This window comes from Elephas maximus, chromosome 5 (genome assembly GCF_024166365.1).
Source record: "Elephas maximus indicus isolate mEleMax1 chromosome 5, mEleMax1 primary haplotype, whole genome shotgun sequence".
In the NCBI taxonomy this organism is placed as follows: Eukaryota; Metazoa; Chordata; class Mammalia; order Proboscidea; family Elephantidae; genus Elephas; species Elephas maximus.
This window is the reverse complement of record NC_064823.1, coordinates 53584990-53608113: the sequence shown is the minus strand read 5'-3', so window position 1 is coordinate 53608113 and position 23124 is coordinate 53584990. Positions and strand designations below refer to the sequence as shown.

Genomic DNA, 23124 nt, shown 5'->3' with positions numbered 1-23124 from the left:
CTTTCAGAGAAAGCATGCAAAAAAAAAATGTACTTTATGAGGAATGGTTTGGAAAGCTCTATAAAATCAATAGCGAAATCTTGTATAAACTCTTTGGGTTTCTAAGTATTGCACCTTGTGAAATAATCACTTTTTAGAGTCTCTTAAGGAGACACACTGTCAAAAACAATTGTTCTAGCATATAACTTAGTATGTTGGGGTCTAACTTTAAAAACTACTTGTTGTTAGCTGCTGCTGAGTACTTGATATCTGGCTGAGAATTGTCTCATGGAGAGCTTACTATTTTATTACCTGTTAAATAAGCTGTTCAGAATTTGAAATGTGGGTGATTTTAACAACATAATAGTAAATGTGACACTATGAAGCTTTCAAATAAATTCATTTATAAAGGTTTAAAAAATCATATATATATAAAATTACATGTGTATATATAGATATATATACACATACACACATAAGGCAATGACATACAGAAAAATATATCTTGGAATGTGACAAACAGCTACAGTTTGCTGTGTACAAGCTCAGAGGGAAATCCAAATTTTCAGAACTTGAAGCTTATGCAATTTAGGGGCTGTCTTTGAGAAAAGATTACAAAAACAGCTTACTTTTGAAAATTTTACTGAAAAAAGATATGATCTGAGTATATATTGTCTTGGAAGGAGCCTGGGCAAGTAAGGGAGCCTAAAGCTTACAGGTCATTGCCTCCAAGGTACAAGACGCTTATGCCAAATGTAATAAATAAAAAGTGTAGGATTTAACAGCTGTCTATCAATCTAGACCTGATATGCATTTGTATTACATAGCGTCATGATGTAATGATAGACTTTTTGACCTTTATAACGATAGACATTTAACTAGCAAAGTACTGTGAAGAGTCCACCTTAAAATCAGGCCATTCTAAATTTAGGGATCCATGTACCATCTCAAAACTCACCTCTAATTTAAATTACCAAGGTACCACCTCAAAACTAACCTCTAATTTAAATTACCACTGCACCTATTTAGCAAATCCCCAGATGTGGGTCGATGTGAGGGCAGGTTGGAATGTGAAGGGAATGGAGGAGGGGTTAGGATTCTAAATTCTAAAATTAGTATTTGGAAGCAATACAATGAGTTTGAATGCTTTAAAGAGTCAAGCTTTCCCTGCTGTTGTTAGTTGCCGTTGAGTAGGCCACCAACTCATGGAGAGTCCATAATCAAAAACCAAACCCACTGCCGTTGAGTCAATTCCGACTCATAGCGACCCTATAGGACAGAGTAGAACTGCCCCATAGAGTTTCCAAGGAGCGCCTGGCGGATTTGAACTGCAGACCTCTTGGTTAGCAGCTGTAGCACTTAACCACTACGCCACGAGAGTCCATAGATAATGGGATTGGGCCTTTGAGATCCATTTTTGGAAGTAGATAGCCGGGTCTTTCTTCCTAGTCTGTCTTAGTCTGAAAGTTTCACTGAAACCTCTTAAGCATTACAGAAACACACAAGCCTCCACTGAGAGATGAGTGGTGGCTACACTTGAGGTGCAATGGGGGGAAATTCAACCTGGGTCTCCCACGTGGAAGGCAAGAGTTCTACCACTGGAGTACCACTGCCCTCCATATTTTTCCTACTTTTTCTTAATTATACTTTGTGATCATGCATCTATTCTCAGTGTATTCTTCCAGTTTTCTTTGTAGTGCTTTTACTTTTGATAGCCCATACATGTAAACTTTCTATTTAAACTTGTCACCCTTAAATTTAAACTATTCCTTCACTTCTAGTCTTTCTCTCAGTTTCTGGCCCTACCATTACTTTTCAGTTCATTCATATTAATCACCTTTCAGTTCTTTCTTCTTCTTTTTTTAAAAGACTCTTCATCCTACTCTTACTTCTTAGTTTAGATAGTTTTCTGTTGAATTCTTAAGCTCCGTTTCCTATCACCCTATCATAATTGCACATCTCTTCAAACTTCACCTTTAACTTATCTCTGCTTTGTTTTCTTGTCAATTAACTGTGCTTTTGAATTCATCATGGAGCACTGGTGATGCAGTGGTTAAAAGCACTTGGCTACTAACAGAAAGGCTGGCAGTTCAAAACCCACCAACCACTCCGGAAGAAAGATGAGGCAATTTGCTTCTGTAAAGATTTACAGCCTTGGAAACCCTATGGGACAGTTCTACTTTGTCCTATAGAGTTACTATGAGTTGGAATCAACTCAACAGCAATTGGTTGGTTTATTGAATTCATCTAAGTTTGATCAATGAATATTTTAAGACATTTCTTAAAAGATTAAAAACTAAGAGTATGGTTGATTTTAAGTCACTTGAAAATTCTAAATGCACTTGGGGGCAAACTGAAGAGGTACTGAGTTCTTTTTGGCTAAAATTAATTTCTTTTTGTTTTATCTAATAGTGGTTCCAAAAATTGTCTTTATATGTATCCTAAAGAACAACCTCCTAAAAAAGATCAACAACATAAATGAAACAGAATTAAGTTAAATCTATGCCTCCATCCTCAGGGTTGCCAGATCTGAATAACATAAACAGAGAAATACTCATCTAAAAAGAAAGAATGACAGGGTCAACATTAAAGTACAATCCATTTATTTGAACAATTTTAGGCTATATCTCTTGTGGAAAGAAGTAGGAGAACATTCTGGAAGAACAAGGCTTTTCTTTCTTATACTTTATCACTTCAAAGTGATAGTCAAGAGCTGAACTGTTACGTGGTTGTTTTTCATATTCTTTGGGTTTTTTTTTTTTTGTCTAGTAAAGTAAAAGTAGTACAAAATGAACAACATGATAGTTTGGAAGGCTTTGGAATTTAAGAAAAGCTACCCTCCCACAATTTTTTTTCATATTTATTTTAATCAAAAGACACCTTCAATCTATATGTCACCAAATTGACAACAGGCACTTGAAAAGATAGATAAGAAGCTTAGGGGATAGTGAGTTTGTGTTGATGATGGTGAATTAGCTTGGAAAAGGTTGTCAAGAAAGGTGGCATACTGGAAGGACCCCGAAGACATGGCCCCAAGACTACCTGTTAGCTCAGAACTGAAACCATTGTCTTAGCCAACTCTTCAGACAAAGATTAGACTGGGCTATCAGACATAAAATGACACTCATGAAGAGAGTGCTTCTTAGCTCAAGTGGATAGAAGAGAAGATGATACATGAGACTAAATGGGCAGCTCCTGTCCGGAGGTGGGACAAGAAGGCAAAAAGGGGAACCCTAGAAGATGGCGGACTAGGTGGATGCTACCGCGGATCCCTCTTGCAACAAAGACTTGGAAAAACAAGTGAATCGATCACATATATAACAATCTATGAACCCTGAACAACAAACACAGACTTAGAGACGGAGAACGAACAAATATGGGCAGACAGCAATCTTTTCAGAACTAACAGCCAGCGTACCAGGCAGGTGACCTTAGGAGCCTGGGCTGGGGCAGAGCCCAGGGGGGCAGACGGCACAGACAAGGGGCCCAGCCTTACCCCCCCCAAACCCATCCCAGGAGGGAGTCTAGCTGGTTGGCGTGGGCGGCGTAGTGGCGCAGCTGGTGGGAGAAACACCCAGGAGGCAGTGACTGATCTTGGAGCGGGGAAAGCAGCGTCCCAGCCAGGGAGCCGTCCCGCTGGGATCTTGGCGAGAGCGGGGGGGGGTGTGAGCACATTCCCCTGAATAGACCCCGGGGACGGGCCCAGCTGTTCGTGAGGGCCACGCCCACCCAGTTCGCGCAAGCCGGAGGGAGAAACCCCCGGGAGGAAGTGACTGGTCTTGGAGCGGGGAGAACAGCGTCCCATCCGGGGAGCCGTCCCACTGGGATCTTGGCGAGAGCCAGCGGGGTGTGAGTGCATTCCCCTGAATAGACCCCAGGGGCGGGCCCAGCTGTTCGTGAGGGACACGCCCACTCAGTACGCGCGAGCGGTGCGGCGCACCGGAGGGAGAAATCCCTGGGAGGAAGTGACAAATCTTGGAGCGGGGAGAGTAGGGTCCCAGCCGGGGAGCCGTCCTGCCGCGATTCAGGCAGATGGGGGCGGAGCGTGAACGTGGGGATCAGCTCTATATTCTGTGGTGCTACATGCCTAGCTCTCTGATCCCCCCCCCACCCTCCCGAGGTGGCTCCATTAACATCCGAATACCCTGAGCCAGAAGGATAATTCAGATAGGGATCTGACTGCATTTTTTTTTAGCTGATTACCTGGAAAATCTAGTTTCCCAGTGATGGCTCGGAGAGAGCAGTCCATATCAAGCCACTTAAAGAAACAGACCATGACAGCTTCTCCAACCCCCCAAACAAAGGAATCAAAATCTTTCCCAAATGAAGATACAATCCTGGAATTATCAGATACAGAATATAAAAAACTAATTTACAGAATGCTTAAAGATATCACAAATGAAATTAGGATAACTGCAGAAAAAGCCATGGAACACACTGATAAAACTGTTGAAGAACTCAAAAAGGTTATTCAAGAACATAGTGGAAAAATTAATAAGTTGCAAGAATCCATAGAGAGACAGCATGTAGAAATCCAAAAGATTAACAATAAAATTACAGAATTAGACAATGCAATAGAAAGTCAGAGGAGCAGACTCGAGCAATTAGAATGTAGACTGGGACTTCTGGAGGACCAGGGAATCAACTCCAACATAGCTGGAAAAAAATCAGATAAAAGAATTAAAAAAAAATGAAGAAACCCTAAGAATCATGTGGGACTCTATCAAGAAGGATAACTTGCGAGTGATTGGAGTCCCAGAACAGGGAGGGGGGACAGAAAACACAGAGAAAATAGTTGAAGAACTCCTGACACAAAATTTCCCTGACATCATGAAAGAGGAAAGGATATCTATCCAAGATGCTCATCGAACCCCATTTAAGATTGATCCAAAAAGAAAAACACCAAGACATATTATCATCAAACTTGCCAAAACCAAAGACAAACAGAAAATTTTAAAAGCAGCCAGGGAGAAAAGAAAGGTTTCCTTCAAGGGAGAATCAATAAGAATAAGTTCAGACTACTCAGCAGAAACTATGCAAGCAAGAAGGGAATGGGACGACGTATATAGAGCACTGAAGGAGAAAAACTGCCAACCAAGGATCATATATCCAGCAAAACTCTCTCTGAAATACAAAGGAGAAATTAAGATATTTACAGATAAACACAAGTTTAGAGAATTTGCAAAAACTAAACCACAACTGCAAGAAATGCTTAAGGAGATTGTTTGGCCTGATGACCAATAATATCAGGTACCAGCACAATACAAGGTCACAAAACAGAACGTCCTGATATCAACGCAACTCAAATAGGGAAAGCACAAAAACAAACAAAGTAAGATTAATTCTAAAAAATAAATAGACAAAATAATACACATAACAGGAAATCATGGAAATCAATAGATAAAAGATCACAATAATCAAAAAGAGGGACTAAATATAGGAGGCATTGAACTGCCAGATGGAGAGTGATACAAGACGATATAGAGCGATACAAGTTAGGTTTTTACTTAGAAAAAAAGGAGTAAATAATAAGGTAACCACAAAAAGGAATATCAATTCCATAACTCAAGAAAAACGTAACGACTCAACAAACATAAAGTTAAACATTATGAAAATGAGGATCTCACAATCTACTAAGAAAAACGTCTCAGCACAAAAAAGTATGTGGAAAAATGAAAAGGCCAACAACACGCATGAAAAGGCATCAAAATGACAGCACTAAAAACTTATTTATCTATAATTACGCTGAATGTAAATGGACTAAATGCACCAGTAAAGAGACAGAGAGTCACGGACTGGATAAACAAACACGATCCATCTATATGCTGCCTACAAGAGACACACCTTAGACTTAGAGACACAAACAAACTAAAACTCAAAGGAAGGAAAAAAACATATCAAGCAAATAATAAGCAAAAAAGAAGAGGAGTAGCAATATTAATTTCTGACAAAATAGACTTTAGACTTAAATCCGCCACAAAGGATAAAGAAGGACACTATATAATGATAAAAGGGACAATTGATCAGGAAGACATAACCATATTAAATATTTACGCACCCAATGACAGGGCTGCAAGATACATAAATCAAATTTTAACAGAATTGAAAAGCGAGATAGACACCTCCACATTTATAGTAGGGGACTTCAACACACCACTTTCGGAGAAGGACAGGACATCCAGTAAGGAGCTCAACAGAGACACGGAAGACCTAATTACAACAATCAACCAACTTGACCTCATAGACTTATACAGAACTCTCCACCCAACTGCTGCAAAATATACTTTTTTTTCTAGTGCACATGGAACATTCTCTAGAATAGATCACATATTAGGTCACAAAACAAATCTTGGTAGAATCCAAAACATCGAAATATTACAAAGCATCTTCTCAGACCACAAGGCAATGAAGCTAGAAATCAATAACAGAAAAACTAGGGAAAAGAAATCAAATACTTGGAAAATGAACAATACCCTCCTGAAAAAAGACTGGGTTATAGAAGACATCAAGGAGGGAATAAGGAAATTCTTAGAAAGCAAAGAGAATGAAAATACTTCCTATCAAAACCTCTGGGATACAGCAAAAGCAGTGCTCAGAGGCCAATTTATATCGATAAATGCACACATACAAAAAGAAGAAAGAGCCAAAATCAGAGAACTGTCCCTACAACTTGAACAAATAGAAAGTGAGCAACAAAAGAATCCATCAGGCACCAGAAGAAAACAAATACTAAAAATTAGAGCTGAACTAAATGAATTAGAGAACAGAAAAACAATTGAAAAAATTAACAAAGCCAAAAGCTGGTTTTTTGAAAAAATTAACAAAATTGATAAACCATTGGCCAGACTGACTAAAGAAAAACAGTAAAGGAAACAAATAACCCGAATAAGAAACGAGAAGGACCACATCACAACAGAGCCAAATGAAATTAAAAGAATCATTTCAGATTACTACGTAAAATTGTACTCTAACAAATTTGAAAACCTAGAAGAAATGGATAAATTCTTGGAAAAATACTACCTACCTAAACTAACACATTCAGAAGTAGAACAACTAAATGGACCCATAACAAAAAAAGAGATTGAAACGGTAACCAAAAAACTTCCAACAAAAAAGAGTCCTGGCCCAGACGGCTTCACTGCAGAGTTCTACCAAACCTTCAGAGAAGACTTAACACCACTACTACTGAAGGTATTCCAAAGCATAGAAAAGGACAGAATACTACCCAACTCATTCTATGAAGCTACCATCTCCCTGATACCAAAACCAGGTAAAGACATTACAAAAAAAGAAAATTTTAGACCTATATCCCTCATGAACATTGATGCAAAAATCCTCAACAAAATTCTAGCCAATAGAATCCAACAACACATCAAAAAAATAATTCACCCTGATCAAGTGGGATTTATACCAGGTATGCAAGGCTGGTTTAATATCAGAAAAACCATTAATGTAATCCATCACATAAATAAAACAAAAGATAAAAACCACATGATCTTATCAATAGATGCAGAAAAGGCATTTGACAAAGTTCAACACCCATTTATGATAAAAACTCTTACCAAAATAGGAATTGAAGGAAAATTCCTCAACATAATAAAGGGCATCTATGCAAAGTCAACAGCCAATATCACTCTAAATGGAGAGAACCTGAAAGCATTTCCCCTGAGAACAGGAACCAGACAAGGATGCCCTTTATCACCACTCTTATTCAACATCGTACTTGAAGTCCTAGCCAGGGCAATTAGGCTAGACAAAGAAATAAAGGGTATCCAGATTGGCAAGAAGGAAGTATAGCTATCACTATTTGCAGATGACGTGATCGTATACATGGAAAACCCTAAGGAATCCTCCAGAAAACTACTGAAACTAATAGAAGAGTTTGGCAGAGTCTCAGGTTATAAAATAAACATACAAAAATCACTTGGATTCCTCTACATCAACAAAAAGTACACCGAAGAGGAAATAACCAAATCAATACCATTCACAGTAGCCCCCAAGAAGGTAAAATACTTAGGAATAAATCTTACCAAGAATGTAGAAGACCTATACAAAGAAAACTATAAAACTCTGCTACAAGAAATTCAAAAGGACATACTTAAGTGGAAAAACATACCCTGCTCATGGATAGGAAGACTTAACATAGTAAAAATGTCTATTCTACCAAAAGCCATCTATACATATAACGCACTTCCAATCCAAATACCAATGTCATATTTTAAGGGGATAGAGAAACAAATCACTAATTTCATATGGAAGGGAAAGAACCCCCGGATAAGCAAAGCATTACTGAAAAAGAAGAAGAAAGTGGGAGGCCTCACTCTACCTGATTTCAGAACCTATTATACAGCTACAGTAGTCAAAACAGCCTGGTACTGGTACAACAACAGGCACATAGACCAATGGAACAGAATTGAGAACCCAGATATAAATCCATCCATGTATGAGCAGCTGATATTTGACAAAGGACCAGTGTCAGTCAATTGGGGAAATGATAGTCTTTTTAACAAATGGTGCTGGCATAACTGGATATCCATTTGCAAAAGAATGAAACAGGACCCATACCTCACACCATGCACAAAAACTAACTCCAAGTGGATCAAAGACCTAAACATAAAGACTAAAACGATAAAGACCATGGAAGAAAAAATAGGGACAACCCTAGGAGCCCTAATACAGGGCATAAACAGAATACAAAACATTACCAAAAATGATGAAGAGAAACCAGATAACTGGGAGCTCCTAAAAATCAAACACCTATGCTCATCTAAGGACTTCACCAAAAGAGTAAAAAGACCACCTACAGACTGGGAAAGAATATTCAGCTATGACATCTCAGACCAGCGCCTATCTCTAAAATCTACATGATTCTGTCAAAACTCAACCACAAAAAGACAAGCAACCCAATCAAGAAGTGGGCAAAGGATATGAACACACATTTCACTAAAGAAGATATTCAGGCAGCCAACTCATACATGAGAAAATGCTCTTGATCATTAGCCATTAGAGAAATGCAAATTAAAACTACGATGAGCTTCCATCTCACACCAACTAGACTGGCATTAATCCAAAAAACACAAAATAATAAATGTTGCAGAGGCTGCGGAGAGATTGGAACTCTCATACACTGCTGGTGGGATTGTAAAATGGTACAACCACTTTGGAAATCCATCTGGCGTTATCTTAAACAGTTAGAGATAGAACTACCATACAACCCAGAAATCCCACTCCTCGGAATATACCCTAGAGATACAAGAGCCTTCACACAAACAGACATATGCACACCCATGTTTACTGCAGCTCTGTTTACAATAGCAAAAAGCTGGAAGCAACCAAGATGTCCGTCAATGGATGAATGGGTAAATAAATTGTGGTATATTCACACAATGGAATACTACGCATCGATAAAGAACAGTGACGAATCTCTGAAACGTTTCATAACATGGAGGAATCTGGAAAACATTATGCTGAGCGAAATGAGTCAGAGGCAAAAAGACAAATATTGTATAAGACCACTATTATAAGATCTTGAGAAATAGAAAAAACGGAGAAGAACACATACTTTTGTGGTTACAAAGCAGGGAGGGAGGAAGGGAGGGAGAGGGTTTTTTATTGATCAATCAGTAGATAAGAACTGCTTTGGGTGAAGGGAAAGACAACACACAATACAAGGAAGGCCAGCCTAATTGGACTGGACTAAAAGCAAAGAGGTTTCCGGGATAAAATGAAAGCTTCAAAGGTCAGCGGAGCAGGGGCTGGGGTCTGGGGAACATGGTTTGAGGAGACTTCTAAGTCAACGGGCAAAATAATTCTATTATGAAAACATTCTGCATCCCACTTGGAATTGTGGCGCCTGGGGTCCTAAATGCCAACAAGCGGCCATCTAAGATACATCAATTGGTCTCAACCCACCTGGAGCAAAGGCAAAGGAAGAACACCAAGGCCACATGACAACTAAGAACCCAAGAGACAGAAAGGGCCACATGAACCAGAGACCTACATTATCCTGAGACCAGAAGAACTAGTTGGTGCCCGGCCACAATCGATGTCTGCCCTGCTAGGGAGCACAACAGACAACTCCTGAGGGAGCAGGAGGCCAAATGGATACAGACCCCAAATTCTCATAAAAAGACCATACCTAATGATATGATTGTGACTAGAGGAATCCCAGAGACAATGCTCCCCAGAATTTCTGATGGCACAGGACAGGAACCATCCCCGAAGACAACTCATCAGGCATGAAAAGGACTGGTCAGCAGGGGGGAGAGAGATGCTGATGAAGAGTGAGCCAATTAAATTAGGTGGACACTGGAGAGTGTGTTGGCAACTCTTGACTGGAGGGGGGATGGGAAGATAGAGAGAGAGGGAAGATGGCAAAATTGGCACGAAACGAGAGACTGAAAGGGCTGACTCAATAGGGGGAGAGCAAGTGGGAGAAGGGAGTAAGATGTATGTAAACCTACAGGTGACAGACTGATTGGAATGGTAAATGTTCACTTGAAGCTTAATAAAAATTAATTAAAAAAAAAAGAAGAAGGCAAAAAGGGACAGGAGCTTGTTGAATGGGCATAGAAAATATGGGGTGGAAAGGAGGAGTGTGCTGCCATATTATAGGGAGAGCAACTAGGGTCCCATAACAATGTGTGTATAAATTTTTGTATGGGAAACTAACTTGAACTGTAAACTTTCACCTAAAGCACAATAAAAAAAATAAATAAGAAAGAAAGGTGGCACAACTTGAAGAATATAACCAATGTCACTGAATTGCACATGCAAAAATTGTGTTTTGTTATGTATATTTTCATACAGAAAAAAATTCTACTCAAAAAAACAGGAGACACCTTCATGTAGTCCAAAAAACCTGGATTTCAGTAAATTTAAAAATCAAATTCCATGCTATGGCTGCCATTGGGTTGAACATGGAGCCTAATTCAGTCAGCTTCCATCAGATGTCTTAATAATGCTTACATTTCAAGATCGTTGTGAGGGTTAGATAAGGCAATACATATTTCCTTTATAATTTGAGGAGTGCCATAAAAAGAAGCCCTTCTTGGTCAAAATATCTTCCCCGGCCAGATATCCAGTGTTTGAGATAGTAGCAGATTTCCCAGTTAAAAGGCAAAAGAGGTGGAGATAGGGGGGCTGGAGAGGTTCACAGACTTCATCTCTTTCAAGGTGTTTTCTCAGACCTCTGCTTTTCGTATCTCATCTCTCAGGTTCTGCCTGATATGCTGCTTGGGTACAGTCTGTTTTTGGGTGTACATACTTAGATACCCACTCCCACACTGCCCACTCCTGGGCTCTTCTTAATTCCTATTAAATCCCCTTTTTGGAAGGCTTGCCGTATCATTTCACTCCACCACCCAAAACTCCTTGGTGGCCTCCCATTTCACTTAGAGACAAACCCCAACTTTATATAAATGTCCTCACACCTCTTGATGCCTGTATATATCGATTTAACCTCATCTTCTATTGCTGTGTCTCTCACTTACTCAATTCCAGCCTCTCTGGCCATCTCGTTGTTCCTCCACTACCTCCTGTGTGTGCCTTCCTCAGGGCCCTCGCACTTACTGCTGTTCCCTCTGTCTGGAATGCTCTTCCCATAAATATCCTCTTGGCTAGCCTAAAGGCTTTGCTCAGAATGTCACCTTCTCATAGAAGCCTTTTTTTCAGCATCCCCATGTCCCTTCCTTGTTTTATTTTTCTTCATTGTCGCTTGTAACATACTATATAGTTTGCTTACTTACTTTTTTTTTTGTCCATCTCTCCTCATTTAAATGTAAGCTGTATGTTTTTGTATGAGTGTAGAGATTTTGTCTGTTAATAGATGTAACTCCAGAGCAAAGGACAGTGCATACCATCCAGAAGGTGCTTGGGTGCTGAGTGTATCTTTGCTCAATGAATGAATGGATTCCTAGGTCACTACCTAGGAATGAAAAATAATTCAACCTAAAGCTTTGGAGCAGTATAGGACAGGTAGGGGAAGCCCTGGTGGCACAGTGTTTAAGAGCCCTACTGCTAATCAAAAGATTGGCAGTTTGAATCCACAAGCCTTTCCTTGGAAACCCTAAGGGACAATTCTACTCTGTCCTATATAGGGTTGCTGTGAGTCAGAATCAATTTGACAGCAACGAGCTATAGGACTGGTAAGAGCTTGGTCTCTAGATCCAGACAGTCTGGATTTAAATCGTGGCTCCACCACTGACGACCTGGGTGATCTCGGTAAATTGTAGAGCCTCTGTGATCCTCTGAGTTTTCTCATCTATAAAATGAGAGTTATAATAGCGCCTAGCCAATAAGGTTTTTGTGGGGATTAAATGAGTTAAAACATGTAAAACATGTAGAAGAGTTAACTATTAGAGGCAATGCGTTTTGACTATTTTTTTCTCTGGGCAGTAGATTCTGCTGTAGGTGGTGGAGACGGTGAAGGAGATTGTTTCTGTGTAGATGGCAAAGGCATTACAGCGAGTGTCTTATTTTTTGGCTTTACAAACTAATTTACTTCCCACCTAGTTATCCCAGCCCCCTTTCGTATACATATTTCCTGAGGGGGAAAAAAGTTATGATTGCCTATTACAGTTAACTATGAGTCAGACTTGATGGCAACGTTTTTTGTTTTTATAGTTAACTAGACAATGCAACCTGTTAAAAAAATAGCACTGAGGAAAAATGTATACTGAAATTGTTTTTTACTCTCTTGAAAGCCATAGATAGAAAGTATACCAAAACAGTTTGCATGACCATGAACTTCATCTTTGGGAAAGACTTGGTCCTACTCTTTTACATTTCTTTGGATAAGTTAGACTTAATTGGAGAGGGTGTGACCTAGTCCGCGTATCAATTTTCTTGGCTCACAATATTGAATTGCATATTATCTGGTATTCAAGTGCCACTGCCAAATTTAAACCTGTGCCAAGATTTTACATGGTAAAACATCATTCTATCCAGGCCCCAAAAACAAACCAAACCAGTTGTCGTTAATTCCGACTCATAGCAGCCCTGTGGGACAGAGTAGAACTGCCCCAGAGGGCTTCCAAGGAGCGAGTGTTGGATTTAAACTGCTGACCTTTTGGTTAGCATCCAGGCTGTTACCACTGTGCCACCAGGGCTACTATCCAGGCACAGCTAATTTAAATTTAGATATATTTAGCCCTAGAATATATCTTTGTAATTAAGGTATGCTAAATAAATTAATTGGAAACCCTGGTGTCGTAGTGGTTAAAAGCTATGGTTGCTAATAAATTGTTTTGGAGGGTTATTCTTTAACAAAAATTAAGCAAGGGGACTATCTTCTAACCTTTAAAATCACCTTGGCATTGATCTTTTTGCATTTAAATAACATGTGAATTATAAATGGTTCTTATTAATTAATTCAGGAAACCCTGGTGGCGTAGTGGTTAAGTGCTACGGCTGCTAACCAAAGGGTTGGCAGTCCAAATCCTCCAGGCGCTCCTTGGAAACTCTATGCGGCAGTTCTACTCTGTCTTATAGGGTCCCCGTGAGTCGGAATCGACTCGATGGCACTGGGTTTTTTTTTATTATTATTAATTTTATAAAGCAATCCCTGGCAGGACCTCTACTGTGTAATTATGCTCACATAACTAAAAAAGAATGCAGTGGCATTAAAAAAAAAATTCTATAGCTTAACCAAGGCAATATTTAGTTGGATAATTTGATTATTAGAGATACAAACTAGAGTGTTCTGAAATGGGAGATTATTTGTTTGCTTGTTTTTCAAGTCAATGATTTGAACAGTTGGAAAAGTTGAAACAGAGCCTAATTTTTACATTCAGCAAATATTTGCTAAGTTCCTGCTGGGCACCAATGTGCTAGACAAAGAGGAATGCACTGATAGCAAGATACCTCACAACTGAAGCTTTACTCATGTTACCAACTTTCTGCAGGTCACACAACTGGTCTTTCATTAAATAATGACCGACTGTACAAACTCGCATACTCCACTGAAGTTTTTCTTAATCGAGGCAAAGAAAAACTGCAAGACACTGTGGGATACCGAATCTCATCCAATGTCGATGTTGCCTTATTGTGGAGGAATCCTGATGGTGATGACGACCAACTGATCAAAATCACGGTGGGCATTTTTTACCAGAAAGATGTAAACATTTGATGTCAGCGAAGTCTTTGAGAAGTGTATCATTCAATATCATTTGTTTTGTGCTCTTGGCTATATGCACATTTGGTTTGTTATCTATTACTAAAATTAATAGATTTACAATTTTGGTTTTTGCTAATCAAAAGTGATCTAATCTTTTTAAAATCTTAGGAGAAGCCATATGCTGTTAAGTAATTGGCAGTGTGGGATTCACCAGTAAGCAGGGTGAGCACAAACTAAACAGTAATTGTGTTTACTCGCTAATCTGTAGCACATAAGTTCACAAGGGTTTCATCATATCTTCAATGTGATGAAAAAACAGGTGAAATTGCACATTACAGGTTAGTGAGAAGGCACAAGTAAGCCTGTGAGTACCTTGCTTATTGGGCAATTCGTCCCTGGTAATTGGATATAATAACCTGCTTTATATGTTGCATAAATAGGAACATTAAACTAGAATTCACTCAAAGTGTTCTAGGAGTGAGGAGTCTAGAGCCCATGTCATATGAAAAACAATTGAGCCAACTCCTACTGAAAGAGAAGAAAAAATTAAGAGGTGCCTGAGTTCCTTGATATAACATGTGGAATTATCAATGAGGGAGTAAACCTATTCTGTATTCATCCTGAAGAAGGAACCAGGCGTTCCCCCAACCGGAAGTGTTTGGTCGGTCGGTCACAATGGTTTAGAATTTGTGTTGAGAAAGAAAGTTGAATTTGATGGCCTCTGGGATCTCTGCCAATTTTAAGATTTTGTGATTTCATATTTGATTTTCAAGAACCTAAAGGCAATTTTTTTTTTTAAAGGCAATAGATTCCTTCAGTAAAGTTGGTTATACTGCATATTACTGTGAAACAGGTATACAGGAAGATTTGCTGCATTGTAACCAATGTATATTTATAGTGAGGTGTTATGGCAATACATCTACCAAGCAATCCTTGCTGCTCTGGATATCTCTAATAGTTGTTGTATCTTCCAAGTTGGGTCAAAAATTTATCATCTGTCTCTCTGAGTCATTTCTCAACAAAAGAGTAAACCATTCTACAGAAAACATTGTGTTCTTCTTTGTTCAATAATTAGACTTGTTATTTCTAATTTTATCTCTCTATCTATCTATCTGTCTATCTCTGTCTATCTATCTCTCTATCTCTCCGTCTATCTCTCTATCTATCTAATCTATGATCTATCTATCTATCTATCTACTATCCATCTATCATCTCTCTATATAGATGAAGTAGAATGGGGCAAGATTCTTTCCAGCCAAATTGTACAGATAATGAAAAGAAGATCAGGCAGACAATAACGGATCAGAATAAATGGAGAGAGAGAGACAATGACACAGAAGAGTCATAGTTGTTTTAAGTCTGAAGTCACAGATTTCCTTAATTATCAGTGTTTTTACCTAATTCAAATATTTATCTTTCGAAGATCTTCTCCATTCTTTTAAGGTTTGGCTAGGTCCTTGGAAGCATGGATAGAAAAATGACAGAAAAAAATTATGGGCTCACTCTGTCTATTACTTTGCCAGTTTATTTTCTAAGAGACTTCTATGGAAACAGACATGAGACGTTTTTCTAAAAGGTTTCTTTCCATGACTCCAGATAAATGACGTAAACATGGAAAATGTCAATCAGCGGAGGGGAGAGAAAAGCATTTTCAAAGGAAAAAATACACTCAAAATCATGGGAAAGGAAAACTTGGAAGCTCTGCGAAGACCTGTGCTCCTTCATTTAATCCATGGAAAGGTAAACGTGATTTTTGGAGTCCTACATCTTTTTTTTTTCAAGTTTATATTTTTCTTTAATCCAGTAGATATTATTTTGAGGTGGTAATGTTGTCATTACTTTTATGCTAACTGGATTTTTTTTCAGGAACTAATAAACAGAGGTTGCAAATTAAATATTTCAGAAGTAAATGAAGACACTGAATTCATTACATTTTCTAGCCATTTGTATTTCCGGTTTTTATGCAAAACTTTGTAGTAGATTCAAATATTTATTTACTGATGGCAGGCATTATTAAAGGTGCATTCTGTATCAAATTGAATTACTAAGATAGTATAGCACAGAAAATCCTTACAGCATGATTGCATAAATTCAGGAAATTGACAAATGACGAGAATGAAAGGATGTAATTAGATAAGAGATAGCAACTTGCCACGAGATTATCAATATCTGATTAAAGTATGAAGCTAAAGCCTTTGAAAGGGTGTGACATTTATAACGTAGTGTTGAATTTTTAGAAAAGTATTTAGAGATTATTAAAAAAATGGTATGACTTTGAAAAGCACTCTATGTACTAAAGTGGTGAATGAATACTCTCTTATATCCCTTTGGAAATCTTCTGCTCAGACAATTCTTTAAGTGTGCTTTACTTATGTTTTGATTCTAGTCTATTAAGACAGTCTTAATCTATTTGGAATTGAAAACCAATAGCAACCAGTGAATAATTAGGCATTATGTATTTGGGTTTAATAACATATAAATATTGTACCAACATATACAAAAGTACATCAGTAAAAACAAGGGCTCGATTTTAGGAACCACAGCAGAGACACCTTCAGTTAAAACTAAACCTTTAGTTAAGATTTAAAATAAAGATGAAAACAAATACTTTAAAATATGTATTTCAGATATCTAATATACTGCATGGAAATGCTGGTAGCACAGTGGCTGGTAGCATAGCATTTGGCTGCTAACCAAAAGGTTGGCAGTTCGAATCCACCAGGCGCTCCTCGGAAACCCTGTCGGGGCAGTTCTACTCTGTCCTATAGGGTCACTGTGAGTCAGAATCAACTCAATGGCAACAGGTTAATATACTGCAAATCATGACGCACATTTTTATAAAGCATTAAAAAGGGACTCACAAGAAAGGACCTTGTGTCATCATGTCTCCCAAAATCAAATATGAATCACCAGCTTCAGGAATGCTTTCTCTTCCTTTGCCACTAGTCAAAAATATTCACCATGCTTCAGGCTTTGCTCATAGACCCTTTGTTTTATAAATTTCACACTATTCCAGCCAGCTGGAAATAACTCTCTCTCTTTAAAACTCTCTGAGCCTTTTGTAGTTCACTTGTGGCCCTTCTCACTCCTTTGGGTCATTTATGTTCATTGCTTGATTGTGGTTTGGTAGAGGAAGATTCCTCTTTATATTCCATCCTGACACCCCTCCTTCCGCCCCCTTCCACTCCTTCTCTACCCACAGAGCCTGGAGCTATGTCTTGCACTGGCTGACTTGGTATTCCCCGAAGACTTTCCCAATGTCTTCCCTAGCCTCAGAGTCCTACATCTTTTTTTTTTCAAGTTTATATTTTTCTTTAATCCAGTAGATATTATTCTATGGAGCCTTTATCACAGTGTATTATATTCCTCCCTATCTGTAGCCATTCGCATTCAGAGTAAGCTTCTTCTGGGCAGCAAATGTGTCTTTATCTCTGTATATTCAGCACCTTGCTCATAATGGGAATGTTTTATTCAGCACCTTGCTCACAATGGGAATGTTTTGTAAAATAAATGAACTAACGTTATACAAGGGTAAAATGAGTTGGACTTTGAGAAAAATTTTGCTTATTGTTGCTTAATAATAGCTAAAAATACTTAGCACTTACTACGTGCCAGGCTGAGATGGAAAGTATTACATGAATTATCTCTTTTCTCTCATAACAGCCATATGAAGCAGGTATTGTATTATCATCCCATTATAATAGACAAGAAAATCAAAGGTAAGAGAAGTTAAGAAACTTCCCTAGGATCAGACAAGTAGCAAGTGATGGAGCTGGGATTTGAAACAAAACCAAACCCATTGCTATCGAGTTGATTCTGACTCTTAGTGACCCTATAGGATAGAGTAGAACTGCCCCCTAGGGTTTCCAAGGATTGGCTGGTGGATTTGAACTGCCGGCCCTTTGGTTAGCGGCCGAGCTCTCAAAAACTGAGCCACCAGGGCTATGGGGTTTGAAACAGAGGGTGTAATTTGAGAGTCCATGCTCAAAGCCTCCATGTTATACTGTCTTCTAGCTGGAAAGTATTTGGGAAAATACCTGCCTTTTGGCTGACTTGTAGTATTCCTTATTTCATTCTTTACTCTATCTGTTAACTTATTTACTTGTGTATGGTACAACTTTGTTAACAGCATGAAATACTGCTATTTTCTTCTCTGGGCCTCTAATGTAGCAAGAGACTGTGCCCATAAAATATTAATTGCATTTATAATCTTAATGACCGCCAACCACTTTATAGCTCCTTGGGTAGCAGCTGAGTACAAAGTCTTTGTTACACATATTAAAGGACACAGTGCCCTCACTGTTCAAAGGCTGAGACGGAGCTGCCACATCATTTCAGTGACTCCAACGTGTCAGTTCTAGAGCTGTGACGATTTACTGAAACCACAGGTTAAAGGACATCATGATATCTTTCACTTACGTGATCAAGTACTTGTAGGGGGGGAAGAAAACAATGACCCTGGAGACTAAGAAACCATGTGGAATTTTTAGCCACATCACTGTCAGAAAGAGCATTACTTAACAAAAATTTTAGTTTACTGTGAGAAATTACCAGAAAACTGGCTAAACTGCTGATAGGCAATTTTCTTAGAGGGTTTTTTCTACCCTACCACACGCTCTAATTTAGTTTTACTCCCAGAAATTTTAAGGATGCTTGTCAGCAAATATTTTTCCTCCTTGCAAAGGCCCTGATTTAAGCTCCCGTGTTTGCATTTTTTTGCATTACAAATGAGTGCCCCTCAAAATCCGTAGATTAGTATTCATGAAACAGCTTCTTTTCTCCATACCCTATCATCTTCCCAACATAACTCTAGTTTTATCTACAAACCATAAACCAAGTTGGGAGCATGACAGTTATCTGGCTACGTTGATTAACACTGACAGGGGAAAGATGCCTCAAGCTATAGTGTGAATTGTTTTCTAGCCTGAAATGTTAATCCAATTAACTGAATAATTACCAGATTTCCATTTCTGGTTTTGACTGTCTGCTTTGATTAAATTAACCACCTAGCAGCTGAGCCTGCCCTTTATTTTCTGTTGTTTCTAGGCATTGATTTGCTTTTTTGAATCTGGCAGCGTGACTGTACACACTCTGAGCCGTCAAAAGAAATATGACACCTTGAAAGCCTTCTAATTTCTCCTCTATTTCACTTGTTTGTTTTCCAGTGTGACATTTCCTAGCTAGGCTCTTAGATCCCTATTGAAGATACATTTTGTGACATAGTTCCAGCTAAGTAGAACAGATAGCATGAGTAATCTCTGTTTTCTGGGATCCTTTTTGTTTAATTGTACTCTTTGGCCAGTTGATGGAATTTTGCCTCCCCTTATTCTTAAAAAATATATACAAATTAATGGAATCTAAGATCTTTGGAAACCCTAGTGGCGTAGTGGTTAAGAGCTATGGCTGCTAACCAAAAGGCCGGCAGTTCAAATTCACCAGGCACTCCTTGGAAACTCTATGGAGCAGTTCTATTCTGTCCTATAGGGTCAGTATGAGTTGGAATCGACTCGACGGCAAAGGTTTTTTTTTTTTTTTAATAGAGATCCTTAAAGTTATCAAGAATTTCATTTTACTTGGATCCATAATCAACACCCATGGGGGCTGCAGTCAAGAAATCAAACAACATATTGCGTTGGTCAAATTGGTTGTAAAAGACCTCTTTTAAGTGTTAAAAAAGCAAAGATGTCACTTTGAGGGCTAAGGTGCCCCTTACTCAAGCCATGGTATTTTCAATCGCCCCATATGCATGTGAAAGCTGGACAGTGAATAATGAAGACCAAAGAAGAATTGATGCCTTGGAAGTATGGTGTGGCAAAGAATATGCCATAGACCGCCAGAAGAACAAACAAATCTGTCTTAGAAGAAGTACAGCCAGAATGCTCCTTAGAAATGAGGATGGCAAGACTTCATCTCACGTACCTCAGGCATGTTATCAGACGGACCAGTCCCTGGAGAAGAACATCATGCTTGGTAAGGCAGAGGGAGAACGAGAAAGAAGAAGACACTCAACGAGATGGATTGACACGGTGGCTGCAACGATGGGCTCAAACATAGTAACAGTTGTGAGGATGGCACTGGACTGGGCAGTGTTTCATTTTGTTGTGCATGGTGTCTCTGTGTATACCGACTTGACAGCATCTAACAACAACGATGACATAGAGAGAGGAATATTCTTCCTGATAAAACATAATGAATTATGCCTACTAACTTTAAGGAGAAATGTGCCTTAGAAATTTGAGGGGAAGAAGCCCTACTTCTCCTTCTCCACAACCCTCTCATCTCCCTCTACATGGTTTCCTTGGGTTAAAGGCTTAGCTTGTGACCAGGTTGCACCTGCTGCAGCTCTCTGGAGGCACTGGGGACTGTGAATTTAGATAAGAGTCCTATGCTCTCAGATGTTCAGAATTTATTTCAATACTGAATGAAGCAATCAGCTTTATGGCCTGGATATAATAAAGCTTACTCAGTTCCTGTTGTGAAATAATGAATTTAAGATTATTGCTGTGACAGCCATGTGGACTGAACTGCAAAGTTCTGACTGTTTTCTTCTTTTAATTGCAAGCCAGCTAATTCCAAGATCTACTTTGGATCTTGTTGGTAGGCATGAAAGAAAGAAATTAAGTCCCAGAGGTAGCTGTCATAAAAATGACAAAGAGAAGTACCCACTTCTTTATGCTAGAAAAAAAAAACAAAAAACAATAAATGCTGATAGAAAGAATGAAGAAAAAAAATACGATTTCTCTTTTTGTCTCACAGTTTACATTGTTCAAACTGCCAGGAAAAAAAAAAAAAAAGGCTCAATATCTTTTCCTTAGTGACCTAGAGATCAAGATCCAGTAGTTGAAGAGCACTTGACCATATGTATGAGCCAAAGACTAAATCTGAGACCTGGGAGTACTAAGATTTTACGAAAAGCTGTCTCAGTAGTACAGACAAATTTTGTAGACTGGAAATCTGGGTAAGGATGATTCTACGGATGTTTTTCCCACCTAATGGCACCTCCTACATTCGAAAGTGTTTTAATACGCAGGCCAAGGAGGCCTGGGCCACGGGCATGACTGCACTGCCACCATGTGAACAATTCCTACTGTTTCCAAGCTCAAGCAACCCAGTTATGAACCTCTAATAGTCACTGTGGAGTTCCTGGGTAGTGCAAATGTCTAACGTACTCAGCTGTTAAGGTATCTAGTAAATACATCACCAGGCCTCAAATCCCTATTTTTACCCAAAAGTAAAATAGGGATTTGTGGCAGTTATTTGGATAATTCAGGTAAAATATTTTCTGCTTCTGAGACATGAGTTTTATGCAGTTTTATTCAGATTGGCTATTAAGTTCATTGGACAATTACCCAGCTTCTGTTTACTTTGAGACAACATGGTTGGTTTTAAAGAGAAACAGGAAGACATGATATTTCTGACAGAAATGCTCAGCTATAATTATCATAGACCTTGGGAATTTTTACAGGAAAATTTTACATGGATGATATCCATCTATGCTCTATTTCTAATTTGTGTGATACATTTGGAGTTAATACAAAGTGAAAAACAGCAAGTTGCTTTCCAAAAAGTTCTTTGTATTTTTACCCTTAAACATGAGCTAAGTTATCAAAATGGTGTTATTATCCCTGTGCCTATAAATATCAAGGATGAAACAAAGCTAAGACAAGCTATTTACATCCCTATTGCTTCCAAATCACAGTTACCCTCCTCATTCCAACCTCTATTCCTTGATTTCAAAAAGGAATCTTAAAGCAGGTGGTAAGGTGGTAGCAATCTCAATCTCAAATCTTACAACCTTCTGTATCTCCTTGTACCCAAAGCCAACATGACTGCTTATGTAGAGGGCAAGAAAACATCATCCATGTGGAATTTTGTCTACAGGCATATGGTCATGCCTGGGCCGTTGTCATAGCCTTTATAGGCTGTGCCAGCTCATGAGTCTCAAGGCTGGTTCCACTCTCTTCCAAGACCTTTTTCTTCACTGTTATTTTAAACCTTGGCTAGTTTTTGTTTCAAGCAGAGTTACAGATTGACATGTTCCAAAAGAATGGTCCTCATTTCCCTTTTTGGGCAGTCCTTCTTGCTTTCACAGAAATCCCAGCTTGTCTCAGTGCTCTGTTCCCTTCCCTATACTATACCCACCATATTCAGAGCCTCCATTATCAGCCTCCCTAATTTCATATTCAGATGATCTAGCTTCTTAGACATTGAAATTGCTTCTTCTCACAAAATGAAATCCCAGCTTTGGAATAGCAGAGCTCTTCCTCTCAAAATTAACAAGGGTGAGAATCTGACCTTTCCTACCACTCATTTAACCCAATCTTAAAAATGATGTATTTTTGCTTCATTTGTGTTTGTCCTATTTTCTCCTAGGTCAAAGAGTTCTACTCCTATCAAAATGAGCCTGTGGCCATAGAAAATCTCAAGAGAGGCCTGGCTAGCCTATTTCAGATGCAGTTAAGCTCTGGAACCACCAATGAGGTACTTACTAATATTATTAATGATTGAGCATCTTCTTTAACAAGGAGCACTGGTGGCACAAAGGTTAAGTGCTCAGCTACTAACAGAAAGGCAATTTGAACTCACGCAACTGCTCTGCGGGAGAAAGACGTAGCCTGGAAAACCCTATGGGGCAGTTCTACTCTGTCACGTGGGGTTGCTATAAGTCGAAATAGACTGGACGGCACCTAACAACATCTTCTTTAACAATGGGGTAACGAGATTGTTTAGATGGATTTTTATTTGTTCAGTGAAAGAGTTACTACCATGGCAATGATCTGAAAAGATGAGTTGGGTGGTCAAGTTTCATTTATGAATGAAGTAATTGCTATTTAATCTAACATTTTGTTATTTGAATACAAACTAAGGGGATTTGACTCAGTTATACTAAGGGGACTTACAGAATAACTGGATGTTAGAGATGCAGAAAACCTTGGGGACTATTCCAGTGTTCCCATTTATCACAGTGCACCATTCTCCCATGAGGTGCTTATTAAGAATGTAGATTCTTTGAACTCACCCCCAGAGAT

General features: G+C 38.8%; 1 protein-coding gene across 1 annotated transcript in view; it reads left to right on the top strand.

Annotated features, from left to right (window-relative positions):
- MTTP (microsomal triglyceride transfer protein) overlaps window positions 1–23124 on the top strand; it is a 65933-nt gene that overhangs the window by 807 nt on the left and 42002 nt on the right. The window contains exons 2-4 of the mRNA XM_049885650.1: window positions 13884–14071; window positions 15692–15835; window positions 22469–22576. Coding sequence (XP_049741607.1) covers window positions 13884–14071; window positions 15692–15835; window positions 22469–22576 — 440 coding nt within the window. The remainder of the gene's footprint in view (window positions 1–13883; window positions 14072–15691; window positions 15836–22468; window positions 22577–23124) is intronic.